The sequence below is a fragment of the Dermacentor variabilis genome, chromosome 2 (assembly GCF_050947875.1).
Source record: "Dermacentor variabilis isolate Ectoservices chromosome 2, ASM5094787v1, whole genome shotgun sequence".
NCBI classification, from domain to species: domain Eukaryota; kingdom Metazoa; phylum Arthropoda; class Arachnida; order Ixodida; family Ixodidae; genus Dermacentor; species Dermacentor variabilis.
This window is the reverse complement of record NC_134569.1, coordinates 105,148,088-105,163,130: the sequence shown is the minus strand read 5'-3', so window position 1 is coordinate 105,163,130 and position 15,043 is coordinate 105,148,088. Positions and strand designations below refer to the sequence as shown.

At 48.8% G+C, this 15,043-nt stretch overlaps 1 protein-coding gene across 2 annotated transcripts in view; it reads left to right on the top strand.

Moving 5' to 3' along the window:
- The first annotated feature begins 6,635 nt into the window (after positions 1-6,635).
- LOC142572456 (uncharacterized) overlaps positions 6,636-15,043 on the top strand; it is a 35,822-nt gene continuing 27,414 nt past the window's right edge. Inside the window, exons 1-2 of one of the 2 annotated variants that reach the window (XM_075681583.1) lie at positions 6,636-7,126; positions 10,345-10,541. In XM_075681583.1, the coding sequence (XP_075537698.1) occupies positions 6,913-7,126; positions 10,345-10,541 (411 nt within the window). In that variant the 5' untranslated portion in view covers positions 6,636-6,912. The remainder of the gene's footprint in view (positions 7,127-10,344; positions 10,542-15,043) is intronic. The other variant, XM_075681582.1, reaches the window with a different exon arrangement.

The following is a 15,043-nucleotide window of genomic DNA, read 5'->3' as shown; positions in this document are numbered from 1 at the left end:
AGACTCCATATTCGAGTCCTAGCATACGTGCGGGTGTTCTAGCATTTATGGCGCCAAACTTTCATGCTAGCGTGCGGGACGTGGCCGCCCATGTGCTAATTTCCAAGTCATCAGTTTGGAGAATTCTGAATGACTCGGCCTTTCGCCCGTACGTCCTTAACCTGCACTCACGCTTGAAAGGTAGGGACTTGCAGAATAGATTATATTTGGGCCGTCACAAAAGTCGATGAGTCACCGGACTTCTTGAGCAACATAATGTGCACAGATGAAGCCAATTTTTGCAGAAACGGCCCGGTAAATTTGCATAATACACGCTATTGTAGTGATTCCAATCCACTCTGGGTAAAGCGCCCTTGGTACCAGTACCAGTGGTCGTTTAATGTGCGGTTCAGAATTTACAACTGGTGCTATAATTGGTCCCATATTCTTCGATCACACATTGAAAGGACAGCGTTACGTGGACGAAATCCTTGAAGGAATGGTGGATGAGTTTCCCAGCGAAGTCACATTGTCACGTCTTCCATTTATGTGGTATCGGCAAGACGGACAGCAGTAGCCGAGCACGAAACTGGCTGGATGCGACTTTTCATGCGCAATAGATTGAAAGGCACAGACCTGTAAATTGTCCGGCCAGGTGACCTGACTTCTCTCCACTCGATTTATTTCTTTGGGGTTATGTGAAAGACCTTGTCAGATTCTGACTGGAAGCTTACCATTATCATTGAAAAGAAGAGCGTACAATCAACGCATTCTACCGGTGCTAACATTGGGGGCAGAAAGCTTAATGCTTACAAGGAAGCTCGAAAACAAGGACCTCGCAAAGAGCGATGGAGCGAAGAACGTTAGGCATAACGTTAAGAGGCAGGAAGAGAGCGGCGTTGGTCAGAGATCAAACGGGGTTAGCCGATATTCTAACTGACATAAAGAGAAAAAAAATGGAGCTGGGCAGGTCGTGTAATACGTAGGTTAGATAATCGGTGGACCATAAGGCTTACAGAATGGGTGCCAAGAAAAGGGAAACGCCGTCGAGGACGGCAGAAGACTAGGTGGTGTGATGAAATTGTGGAATTTGCAAACGCTAGTTGGAATCGGTGGGCGCAGGACATAGGTAATTGGAGATCGCAGGGAGAGGCCTTCGTCCTGCAGTAGACATAATATAGGCTGATGATGATGATGACTAAAGATCTTGTTCATGTGATCGAGACGGACGTCAGATCAGCTCCAGGCAAGGACAACGGATATCTGCCGCAGATTTCCAGCGCCGGTCATCAAGAAAGCCACAGAAGATGGGATAAAGCGGACTCAGTACTGTGTAGCTGCCGGAGGAGACCTATTCGAACACATCCTCTAGGCAGCAGCTGGTGTCCAACGGCGCTTAAGAATTAATAGATAATAAGGGCACACTGAAATCTGAGGGTTTTAAATGCATAAGCCTTTGTGTCTTTACTCAATGGAAAAAAAAAACCATCCCTCCATCCGTCCTGTAGGACGATCGTTTTCAACATAGCGCTCGCAGCAGCGAGCGAATTCACCTGCTCGCTGCCTCTCGCTTCAACGCCAACAAAGCGGCGAGAACACAGCGCGTACGGAGCTCTGAGCACATGCCACACTCTGCCGCTTTCGCAGATACCTTTCAAGACGCGGGCCGCGCCGCCGCGCCAGACGTAGCCTCCGCGGGAGCACGGTGTAATTTCGGTGTACCTAATAAATGTTACATATACTTCCTTCATTTGCTACATTTCTCTGGTTCTTTCGTCCCACGTCCACATCTGCTGCGGGATATTTATAATTTATAACACCAGCGAACATTGCTTCTACTCCCCTATTCTACTTCGACTCGTGCAGGTCTCACTTAACAGTTAGCTGTTGCAACCGCGCTTCTACGTTTCACGGCTCTTTCGCGGTCGTTCTCGCAATTATACGAAACACACCAGCATACTACCAAGAAACACAGCGTTGGTACCACGAAATGCTTACGCATCATTCAGATAAATGCCAGACAAGATTCTGCGTGGATTTTGTTTCCGTTTTATGGGCAGACATGCTGATTGCCAATTAGGCTCATTTAGAACTATTACATTTACTTTCTTGAACGCGTCCGTTCTGCCTTTTCTATACACGTGAGTCGCTTTCCCGTCTGTTTATTTCGCTCTCATTTTTTTTTTGCCACGAACCTGTTTTTGCTGCCCGTATACACTCTGATGAAAACTAAAACAACCACTTTAATTTGACTTTGGCCCGAAACAAGATTCCGGCGCGAAATATCGCTGCGCGCGCACTCTTTCGATGCGGTGCGAGCAGATCCGGGATTCTGAAGCATTCTTTTGCTTATTCCATTGCTTTTCGCGTTTAATGAGTGGTCAGAGCGGAGCTTCGGCCGCGCTATCAAGTGGATATTGTTATCAATCTGATCAGTCTGCCTTGAGAGATGGATAATAAGTATGACATAGAAATGAGAGCAAGGAATAGCTGCGAAAGTGCGAAACCTACTGTTGGTACTCCTTCTGTACCATTATCGAGGTGATGCGCTGTCTCTTCGGGTTTCCGACAGGCAAAGCAGTTGCTTGCAATCAGCTTTGTTGAGCGCGATGCTTTATGATGCGGGTGGGAGTATCATCAATTGGTATTTTTCATTTATCGTGAGGTTTCTTTATTAGTCGGAAAAATAAATTGTACGCAGTAAGTACGTCGCTGAAAACACCGCAGTTAGATGTCATTTGGGGGTGCCTACAAATGCCTCATTGACACTTTGATAATTACGACAGTACTTCTCGAGTTAGAGAATTAATGATAGTTACCTAATTGAATCTCAGTAACGAAAAAAAAATTACTGGCAGCTACTCCACTGTACAGGAAACAATATGCAGTAGGTTTTCTTCGAGTAAAATAATTGCTCTGTTTTTAAGTCTTACTGCATGAGAGTTGGGGCACCCTCTATAATTCACTCAGTAACCGAAATGAGGCCAAGCCGGATTCACTCGAAATCAGAATCAACAGCAGTCATGCGCAGCAGCGCTTATACTCGGACTCAAAGAAAACGATAGAGAGAGAGATGCTGCATTTTCTCCGGAAAGGCGAAGCAGTACTAGTCGTCGTCGTCGTCGTCATCGACATAATAATAATAATAATAATAATAATAATAATAATAATAATAATAATAATAATAATAATAATAATAATAATAATAATAATAATAATAACCCTGGCTACGCCCCGTGCAGGGCAAAGGCCTCTCCCATACTTCTCCAACTACCCCGGTCACGTGCTAAATGTGGCCATGTTGTCCCTGCAAACTTCTTAATCTCATCCGCCCACCTAACTTTCAGCCGCCCCCTGCTACGCTTCCCTACTCTTGGAATCCAGTCCGTAACCCTTAATGACCATCGGTCATCTTCCCCCCTCATTATATGCCCTGCCAATGCCCATTTCTTTTTCTTGATTTTGCCTTGATTTTGCCTTTTTCTTGACTTTGAGATGTCATTAACTCGCGTTTGTTCTCTCACACAATCTGCTCTCTAACCTACTAACCTCAGGAGAGTACTAAGTCTGTACTTAGTCCAAAAAGACTAGCTGCAATGACCAGTGGTGAATATCCACCAAACTGCAAGCATTGTAACAGCCCCCTGGCGGACCAAGATCCCATCTTGTGAGGATGCCAAAAGAACACTCCCCCGGGAGAACTCTTTAGGCGAGCTCCTTCACACGAAGAGTGGGAGATGAAGACGAAAACTTCCAACCCGAAAGACCAGATACGGTTGGCGGAATGGGCCGATAGCGTCGCGGCGAAGCGGACGCCCCACGCTAGCCCACACCGCTGGGAAAAAAAACTCCACTCAACCTTGACAATAAAGGTTTTCTCTCTCTCTCTCTCTCTAAGCGCGCCCCAGCGCGCAAGGAGACACCCGATGTGACATGCGCACCGTGTAGCGTCGACACGGGCACCTTTAGAGTTGCAGTTGCACATTATTACACCAGGTGGCACGCCATGTAGCATTTGCATAAAGCCCCTTAAACTTCGTAAAGTACGGCCACGCTTTGAAGAATGCCGCCTCCTCCTCGCGCGCTGTGGCCGAGGTCGACGCCGCGTCGCTTTTGGCCTAATAGCATCACGTGGGCCCTCGCACCATGCTTCAGCGCCATTTTCCCTCGAGAAGCGTGTACAGAGTGGCGAGGAGCGCATGTTGGCGCCGTTGCTACACTCGAGCGGTGTAGGCGGCGCCACGGTCGAGGAGGGAACGTGAAAGAGAGGAGAAACGAGGAGTAGTGAAGGCGAAGGAGGAGAGTGTCGCTACTTTGCGAAGTTTAAGGGGCTTTGCATTTGCATAGGTAGCGGTAAAAGCTAGATAGAGAAGTCTTGAGGAAGAAAAAGAAAATTATGGAGATGTATAACTATTGATGTAAAGAAAAAGTTGTATGGCATACCTGATTAATTCAAGCGGGCTAGGTGAGCGCTTGTCACTGCCCCGTTTGGAAGGGAATGTCAATACATCATCATCATGATCATAATTGGCATCGTGTCGCGCTATTTGGCATGCGGTGTTACATACGCACCGCGTAGCGTCAATACGTTCCATAGTTCCATTATATTCCACGAGGTGTCCCGACATGTAGCAGTTGTATAAAGCAGTTGCATGCTGCTTGTAGCCGGACATGGTTAACTCAAGCAGGCTATGTGACTATTCGTCACCACCTCGTTTCGAACGGGATGCCAATAAACCATCATTATCATCACCAAGAACAACAGCAACGTACCGTGCCACGGGTCAACGGATGCGAATTGTGCGCCACGTTGTCTGGATACCTCTCTTTACTCTTCGGTACACGTTATGGCGTCTCATCGCAAGGTAAGGAAAGCTGCTGGAGGAGCGAATAGTAGAGCTACGCACGCGGCTGCAACCAGGCAACATCGGGCTCAGCAGACCGCTGTGCAGGGAGCAGGACAAGCCGCAAGACCAGCCGCAAGACCAGCCGCAGCTCGCCGTCGACGGCGGGCAGACAGTTCAGATCGTTGTCGTGAAAACAACGAGAAGAGATTTCGCCGCGAAGACCGTGTAGTGCGTGGCACGGAAAATGGAGCTCATATGCAGCCGCTCCTCCAGCTTACGCCGTATTGTGCTGGGTGTGCCGCGCAGGCCTGTGACTCAATACGACTAGATTTGCTTCTGGCGCTACTCGATTCGCAGTCGATCTCTTCCTGGCACTATTCGATTGTTATTCGATTCGGTCTCAAAAACAGCTACTCCCTTAGTTACGGTGGAGAAGAAGTGATTAAGAACAGACAGGCGTACAGGAGGCGCTCGGATTTATTGACGTTACCGCTAGCCTAGATAAGGAGGAGCACCCGGATTGGTTGGAGCGAACTCTCACGTCATGCTAAGCCTAAGCGAGAAGGCGCGAGTGAGATGGCATGGCAAGAGTGATGACGTCGCGCGCGCTGCGTCGGAATGGAGACGCGCAGACGCGCGCGCGGCATGTAGTGTTCGTAGTGAGCGTTTGTGTATGACGTGGGCAACGCGCCCAGCGTTTGTAAGTGGTTAGGGCTGCGTAGCACAGACGCAAAGAGAACGCTTCAGCTTCAGTGTCAGACACATATCAGACACAGATCGACACATATTAAGCGTTTCTGCTGGCTTCGGCTGGCGTTGCGCCGTCCAGCTTCGACGCGGAGCTAAAGCCAAGAAGCCCAAGACTGGAAGCCTTTTGCTAGCTAGAATCGGTGGGAATTTACCCTTGCAGCGAGTGACGTCTCCAAAAAGTCGGCAAATGCAACAAAAATCAGGAAACATCAATAAGGAGAGCGAACAGCGCCATAAGAGCCTCACATTGTAATCGACGGAATGCCCACGTATTTCAGAGCATACAATACTGACACCGTGGAAACGATTTCGGCAGAAAAACATCTTAGGATGACTGCCGACGTTGATGCGATTTTCCTTAAAGCAATGTAGCGACACAGAGTATCGCGATCGCCGAAACACGCCATGCATGAGGCGTGCGCTACAGCCAGGCTCCTCTATCACGCTTCCCTCTGGACACGCTGTGCGACGTAGCGGCACTACCGCGAAGTTATCGCGGGCGCGTGTCCGAAGTTGACGTCAAAGAAGTTTATTGAAGAGCGCCGCACATCCAGTGGCGCAAGTTAGAGTAAACTAGATTCAATGAAGAGTGGTGCGCGTACACATTGTGTAGGGCGGCACACACCCAGTAGCACATACCTAGCGACACGAGTTGGCGTGAAGGTGGTTCATCGAAGAGCAGCACGTGCTCAGTGGCACATACCGTGACCAACATTGGCGGGAAAAAGGTTCGTTGAAGAGCAGCTCACGCCCAGTACCTCAAGTTGTTCGGATGGTTGGTTTCGAACACGGTTCCTTCAATACAGGAGCCCGATGCTCTGCCCATTAGACCACGGACTACCCATTGACCCTTGTTGGCGTGAAAGCGGATAGATGCGCACAGACATACCACCATCTAGGTGAAGTTGCGAAATGACGCTGACCGCGTCAAAAAGCTACCGCTGACTTGGACATTTATTCCCAACGATTTCTGCCGAAATTGTTCTTCCTCCGTGTGGCAGCGCTGAAGCGCGCGCCTACACCCGCAGCATAAATGGCGGGCGGGCGTTTGGCTGGCGAGGAAAAAGAGGAAGATCCTTGATATATCTAATGAGCCAAGCGTGCGCGCGTTCACAAGGCGTGCGAGCATTGGTCCGCTGCGCCTGGCGTCACGTGCACACAGCAGGAGCGGTCCCTTAAGCAGCGTTCTTTTTCACCGCTTCGAGCCGGCCACCACATCGCATCGACTGAACCGCAGTGTCCACGAGACGCGCCTTGCTGTTCGCGACGCCACAGCGCCTTTCTTTCGCCCGCGTGGCTTCGTGACTCTCGCCACGGCGGCCTTCGACGACCTCTGATGCACTCCTGGCAGACCATGGAAGCAGCCAACAAGGCGAGTAACGGCAAGAGGCGCAAGAACTCCTGGACCAGTGAAAAAGAAACGCGGCTCATCGGGTTGTACCAGAAGTTCCGGCTCTTGTGGGACCACCGTCATCCGGACTACTACAAGAGGGACCAACGCGAGTACGCCATGAGGGCCATCGCCGATGGCATGTGCAACGAGTTTGACGGTGAGTGAATGGTGCTTTCTCCTCCTATTATCTTGCTCTGCGGTGTGACGGTCGGCCAGAAGGCAACCACCGAAGCCGTCGGTACCATTGGAATTTGTGCATGTTTTCGGCCTGCACGCCAGTCGGAATAAAGGGTGTGGATGTACTATTGCGCGAGAAACGCTATACAGCCCGAGTGGATGCATCTACTTGGGAAATGTCATACTAGAATACCAGTGGAAGCAGTAGAAGTCGGCGCGGAGGGCTGGCAACCTCACGAAGCGGAGTGAAGGATAGCAATCTCACAAAAGACACCGGTGTCGCGGTAGATGACGGCTTACCGCGGTAGCTGAACGTGGGACGTGAAAAATTAAAGCAATTAGAAAATATGTAAACGTCCTTTATTTTTCCGGAAACGAAATTTAGACGCCTGACAGCAGTCAAGATTAGACGCGCGCGAATGGCACTTTGAATACGACCCTGCATATCAGTCTCCCATTCAGCTCACTATGCTATGACCACACAGACATTGTCGATGTTGGAAGCGTGTAGAATGTTCCAGGTATCGCCTGCGAGGCGAGCTCACATAAATCGTACGCGTGCTGGCAGACGCACGCGTTCAAGACATGGCTTGAATTTCGCCGTGGGCGCGCGAACCATGCGGTTTTTATTCATCTCGGTTATTCGGCGTTGCACCCCACAGAATTTCGATATTATATACTGGTAGTTCTCCCTTATTTTGATATACCGTGCCATGCGGCAAGCGACTCGCGGGCAATGCTGCTGGCACAGATCCCAGGAAGGCGCATATGGTGGTGCCTTTCATTTATATGTCACTTCTTCCGTAAGTTCCAAGCACTTATAGCCTTCTACTCGTACGCTTTACTCACTAGCTGAAATCATCCGAAGTTGAACACACTAGGCACAAAACAACTTGGTTTCTTCTCCGGAGAATAATGTGAATTTGTCGGGATTTTCGAACGCGGTGGAATTTTACTGCAAGAATTGACGGGTGTCAAACCGATGGTAGCAGATTAACGATTAGTATTAAAGGATTTGTAACGGAAGCATTAGCAGAACAGATTAGTATTAACGGAAAAAGACTTCTTTATCTGCATATTAAAACCATTCTGCCTGCGTCCTCGAAATTTTTCCAGCCGCAGGTTCCTAACTTTGCCAATAAAGAATTAAAAAAAGAAAGCGATTTGAAGGGCTCTTCACTATTTGAACATGTTTTTGATAGGTTCGGATACAAGAAGTGCGTCTCATGCGTCGAGATAACCTATATGTCAGTTTGCATGAATTGTGTATCAGTTTAATTTATAAAAATCAGGATTAACTGATGATCAAAAGTTTTGATGCCAAGAGGGTGTTGGAGGATCTTAGGCCGGCCAACTTATCGCTTGCTCCCTAAAGTTAGTGCTATAATCACTATAGCGACACAACATATTGCTACTGTCAAAACTAGTCATGCATGAGGCGCGTACTGCAGCGGGGTTCCTCTTTTGCGCTTCCATAGAAACACTCGGCGCCATCTAGTGCCGCTTTCGCGAAGCCTGCGCGTAGCCTCCGAAAGGCATGGCGCGCCGGTGCGTGCCAACGCTGACAAACGCGTCGTGCGGTAATGGGGCTCCTCTCTCGCGTTTCTTTCTGGACACGCTGCAACATCTGGTGGCACTGCCGAGAATCCCGCGCGTGGTCTCCGAGACGAGAAGTGGGGTGCGCCAGTACCTGCGAACGCTGAGAATCGCTCCCTCGCTCGCCACACACTCAGTGACACGTACTTAGTTTTCCAAGTTGGCGAGATGTTCATTGAAGAAATTTCGTGCATGAGAGGGTTCCGTGAATTTTTCGCGCCCGTCAACATGAATGCATGAGCAAACATGAATGCATGAGCAAACATGAATGCATGAGCAAAAACAATCGTCACTAGCAATGGCGCATACCACTGTTCGTGCATTCGTCGTCGTCTTCCACCACAGCTGCCATGTTGGCGCCCCTCGGTGTAACCGCGCGAATGCTGCTCGTGTCACTAGTGGCTCGCGCGTTCGTCGTCGTCGTCGCCTTCTTCCAGAGCTGGCTCCGTTGCCGCTTTCACGCCAGCGTGAAAGCGGCAACGGAGCCAGCTGTGTCACTCTTCAATGCTCTTCACTATATCATGTCACTCTTCAAGCCAGACCTGTGCCACTCTTCAATGAACCTCTGCGACGCCAACTTGGGTTCCAGTTGCTTACGTCCGCTAGAAGCAGTGGGAGCTCTAAGAAGAGCGAGTCTATGGACGTTAATGCGATTAGCTTCAGAAATCACAATCACCTGCTGAGCTGTATTATGCGCATATTGTTCAAACTGGCCAGGAGGAGGAGGAAAAACTTTATTTGCTCTAATTGGTTAGAAATTAGCGGTGGCAGATGCGGTCGGCCGTCTTCACGGTCTTCTTCCCCATCTGCACAGGGTCGACGCCCCTATTCCAGGGCACCACTGAGGGTGGCTACTCGGCGAGCGTGCCTTACTAGTCCATGCTGGACTTTCGGGTCGCTGCTGGAGAGCACCCTCTCCCACTGCTCCGCACTCGGGTCTTTTATTTGAAGGAATTGTTGATTCTGAACGCATTCCCATGTAATGTGATATAAGGTGGGCTTGGCGCCGCACCAGGGGCAAATGTCTCTATACTGGGTGGGAAACATCTTGCTTAGTGTGTTTAGGTTTGGATATGTTCCTGTCTGCAGCCTCCTCCAAGAGGTTGCTTCATGCTGATTTAGGCTGTTGTGGGGTGGAGGGTATTTGATTCGGACCCCCTTATAGTAATTCAAAATGTCTGAGTAGCTTGGGTTGACTGGTATGGGTTCCTCAGGGTCGGTGCTTGTGGCCGCTCGGTTTGTGTGCTCTCGAGCTGCCTTGTCCGCCCTTAGGTTCCCTTCTATTCCAGCGTGTCCCGGTACCCAGAAAATTGTATGCCTGACTTTGTTGTTAGCCCTGCAGGAGCGGAGGATGTGAAGCCCTAAAAGGAACAAGCCCACGTCCGGCTGTATATACGCGTCATACATGACGCGTTTCGGTGGTGGCAATTCGGTGGGTTGCTACATTACTTCAATGCTATAATAACTTTAACGTTGACGTTCATTGTGGGATGGGTTCTGCGATTTTTTATCGTTAACTAGGGTTCTGCCACGGTATTCGTGAAAGTTGCTAGGGGTAAGTAACCGCGAATGGTTTAACCCTACTCTTTCCGTTTGTGGCAGTGGTGAACGTGAAGGACAAGATCAAGACACTGCGCGACTACTTCGTGAAGGAGATGAAGAAGGAAGAGGGCTCGCGCGCGTCGGCGTGCGCCTACACTTCCCGATGGGAGCACTACAAGTGCTGGGAGTTTCTTCGCGGCACCGTCAACGTGGACACAAGCTCACAGCCGGCCGGCGCCCCCGCCATATCATATCCCGTGAGTGGCGCGCTACTTGCAGATATCTGATCATCTGTGCGATGCACCGAGAATACAATTATCTGTGCAGAGTCTAAGGTACGAGCTTGGGGTCACGTAGAGAATTGAGCTGGCTAGCTAGCCATGCATACCTTCCGAACTACGCTGCACTAGAGGGCGAGGACGAATAAGGGTGTAACTACACGTTAGGATTGAAAACTGGGCAAGTTGGTACGCATTCATCTAGTGATTTGTGCAGCGTTCACGAAACACGAAACTACAGGAAAGGAAGTGCCCAGCACACGGGTTCACTTGTAACTAAAATTTATTGGAAGAACGCTAACATAGACTAGTTCACAAAAATATATTGCGGTTTCCTATGAAAATTTCATTGCCTACATTTCTAAGCTATTAGTTGCTGTAGTTTGCCCGGTGTCAAATAGCGTGTGCGTTGCTGTGGCCAGAGGTGCAGCAATGGATAACATTTTGTTGACGGTAACGCTCCTCCTTCTGCTTTGTTTTATTCGTCATCCGCAATAGCCGTTGCACCCATTTCCGAATTTGTATGCGACTGCATGTATGTATGTTTATTTTTCTTTTCTCCTTTGATCACCTGTGATTAATTAAACCTAGGTAGCATGCCAAGTTTTTTGCTTGGCCTCTCCCATTATTGTTAAAAGTTTGCTCGCCAGCATGCTCGTATTTTCACACACTGATTTATGCATACGATTGCCTTGTTATATATTCATGGAATAAGCAAAGTATTTATGCATGATGGGTGGGCTATGCGGCGTGAAGAACCTAACATACCAGTGAGTGTTCATAAAGCTGTTGCGTTAGGCTAGCGCTCAGAGCACCAAAAGTCCAAATCTTATGTCTTTGTCTTCGCTACAGCTCGCATCTAGGCACAGGAAACACAAGGAAAAACAGATATGTCGCAACACTGTTAAACTCTTCCAGACATGTATAGCAACCATCCAATTTCTGCGCATGCTAACAAATTATACAAACGTATGTTCATTGTCATTCTTGGCAATAAATGGCTGGCTAACGCAGCCATCCCCTTTAATTCTGATATAGAGGGCCTCAGTGAGTTGGCGCGCAAGCTGATGTCGGTGGCACGAAATACCTTTATTTCTTCAAAAAAAAAGAAAACAATGGCCAGCAGCCACATTCATTGCAATGAGCGCCAAGGCTCACCTTCAACATTCGCGAATCTTTTCTCTTTCCTATATGTGCTTTACCGTAAGGTAGAGGAATTTGCCTACGCATTTGCCTACGTAGAGGAAATGCCTACGTTGCATTTCACATATTTTCACATGTGTCTACGCGCGAAATGATTGAGGCTTTCCATGCCAGAAGAAAAAGAGATGGTTGCGTTAGCATCTCCTCATTCCATTGCCATGAATGACGATGAATATTACCAGCACGTGCAGAAATTGAATGGATAGTATGCACGTCCCTAAGAGTTTCAAGGTGTTGCGACATGTCTGTTTTTTCTTATGCTTCCTATGTTAGCGTTCTATAAATATTAGTTGGAGATTCAGCACGTGTATTCCGCACTTCCGTTTCTGCCGTTTCGCGAGCGCTGCACGAATCAGAAGGGTCTAACTGCGCAGCACATCTGTCGGTCACAACCTTTATAGTGCGTGCCCGCTTGTGCGCTTAGTCTTCAAGTGACTGAAGTTCTCACAAAAACAAATATGTGGCCACCTGCTTGGTACATACGAAGTCTGTCGCAAAACTTCGAGCAGTCTGTGTTAAGGAAAACTGATTTCACAAATATTGTGATACAGAAACGTACTGATCTTCAAAATGCTCCAAATTAGGCACAATACAACTAAGTCCACCCCTTCTTCCATTACTGGAAGTGCCCATGGAAGTCGTTTTTTGTTAAGCGGACATCAGTGGCGATGCATCAACTCTGCTTTGTACAAGCGAATTCGCTCTACTTCCACAAAATGTGCTATACGGTGGCTTTGCCACAGTACTTTTGTGTTTACGGCGGTGCACACTTTACAGGGTCAAAGTGCAATGTGGTTAATTTTTTATCAAGTTGACTATAATTAGGCGCCTACTGCATATTACTTACTCTGCGACTAATTTTCACTTCTCGTGGGCCCCGCTTAAGCAGCCTGCCTGACACCATTGCCTACCATGAGCGTTACCTACTCCAAGCGAACTCGCTCAATTTCATAAAATGTGTTCCGTACGGCGGCTTCGCCTCAACATGCATAGCTATGCGGCGGTGCACCCTTTACAGGGATATATTGTAAGTAATTTTTGACTATATTTTCGGTAAGTATGGCTGCACTGTTAATTTGACTAACACTCCGACTGATTTGAGCTTCTTGTCTTGTTGATGCTTATATTTTGTTACTTCGTGTGACTGGCTACCATGTTTAGGAGGCGTGAAAGGGTCGTTTTTTTCTTGAAGTAGCTACAAGATACTCAGATTCCAGATATGCCAAATGTGTGGAAGTCAGCTAAGACCTTACGTGCGTGTGTAGTAACATCATGACACAGAAGGTGGTCACTTGGGAGCAGGGCATCATGAAGATCCGGCACGCGCCCTGGCTGAATCGGCCGTCTGCTTTGCAGCTACATAGGTGACTGCCCAAAGGGTTGTCTGCTATTTTGTGCAGCAGTATAGCAAACGACTTGGCGAGCTGGGCCGAGTGGATGGATACCTCGTTATACGTACAAAATGGCCGGGAGAAGTGGGGAGAAGAAAGCCAAGGGTACATCAATATCAATATTAACCCAGTAGGCCAGCTTCCATATGGTGCAGCAGGTGAGGAGTGTTAGGAATCAGGAGGTCTTGGTCTAGCGAGCGGAGTTTATGAAGCGCACTCACTGCATGGTGGGCAGCACTGTTTCCAGGGTCACCCACGTTCCCAGATGTGACCTAGTCCACCCGTACCTCGATATTGTTCCGGTTTGGAGGGTTGTATCCAGAAGCTTTATGTAATGCGGCTATGAGTGTTCTATTGGCGACCTAGTCAAAGCTTTCACCGTCTCCGCCAACTCCGCGTAGACTCTAAACTACTGCCGTAGATCTTGTGGCTGATACTCTGCAAGAGATAGCAACGCTTTTGACGCCTGGTATACTGCCTACAGTTTGAGAGATCCCATCGTCATATGAGGTGGTCGACGCTATAACTGCATCTCGGTACGAAATGGAGCTATGAAGGCGAGCGTAGATCTGTGGAACGCAGGGTCTCAGAACGCGTAATACCGCCCCAGGTTCTCGGTCAACCTGCGTGGCTCGATTCGTTCGTTCTTCTCTGTGATCTTTACAATGCTGTCGTCTAGTTAACGGCTTGTGACAGCGCTGCTACACATCTTGCCATGCTGGTATCCGAGTAGAAGAGGAGGAACTTCACTGCTTGGCAAGGCCACCATGTGCAGCCCGCGGAGAGCGAGGAGAGCTCGGCCGGCTCTGGAGAAATTTGACGATGCTGTGGCCCTCCGCTCTAGTCTGAATGATATCCTGCATTTCAGTGATTCCGGAGTCTTCGTAGAGATCTTTTATACGAGTGTGTTTAGGTAATTTAGTCGTCGTTCGGAGAGCCTCGCAGAGGAGGTGGTCCAGCTTTCATGTTGAAGTTACATGAGCTTGAAACATGTGGCTATGTACCAAGCTTTGGAGGCGAGTCTAGCTTGTGCCGGGGCTCCGGCAGTGCGTAATCCTGCTCATCCATGGTGGTGAGCAGTGCACTTGATCAGATGGAGCAACTGGCGCTACTGTGGTTCAAGAGCGATACAGTTGCGCCGCCCCCGTTCTTGAAATGGGACGCATACAATTCACACGACTCTGTCGGAGACTCGTTTGATCTCAGTATCAGGAAGGAATACGCGCACGTTTTAGCATTACCTTAACCTTCCTCCCGTGAAAATGCATCGTATTTTCTGGCGACGGTGCCATGCCAGTAGTGGCGGGTAGGTTGAAATATTGAAAGTCTGCTGGATTGCCTGGCACTGGACTCCTGTCGTGTGGAGGTTGTCGCTGGGCTCCGTCCAGGCCGTGATATCGTCGGCTTACAGTGCGCATTGGACTCCAGGTACATTCCACAGCTGCACAGTGAAGCCGTGCATCGCTAGATTGAACCGAACCGGTGAGATTGTTGCTCCCTGGGCGACGCCTACACTGTTGCTGTAGGTCTTCGGGTGGTCGCCATTGTCTCAAATTTCGAATGTGTGGCAGCAAAGGAAGGTCTTTAGGGAGTTGATGATGCTGGTTCTGGGTTCCGCTGCTGTCAGTGCTGCTGGATCAAGTTTCGAAATGTTGTGATGTCTCGCTACCACGTGAACACCATCTTTGTCATGACATCACGACACATCTCGTTGCATAGGGAACCAATATTGATTCCTAGAAAAACTACTATAGACGCTTATCTGGGAAACTCTGAGGTTTGCCAGTATTTTTTCCGGGGCTTCAGCGTTCAGGACGTTAACCTAACACGAAGAATGAAAAGCCGTAAATGCCATGTTAGTACATATTGAAAATATATGGTCTATGT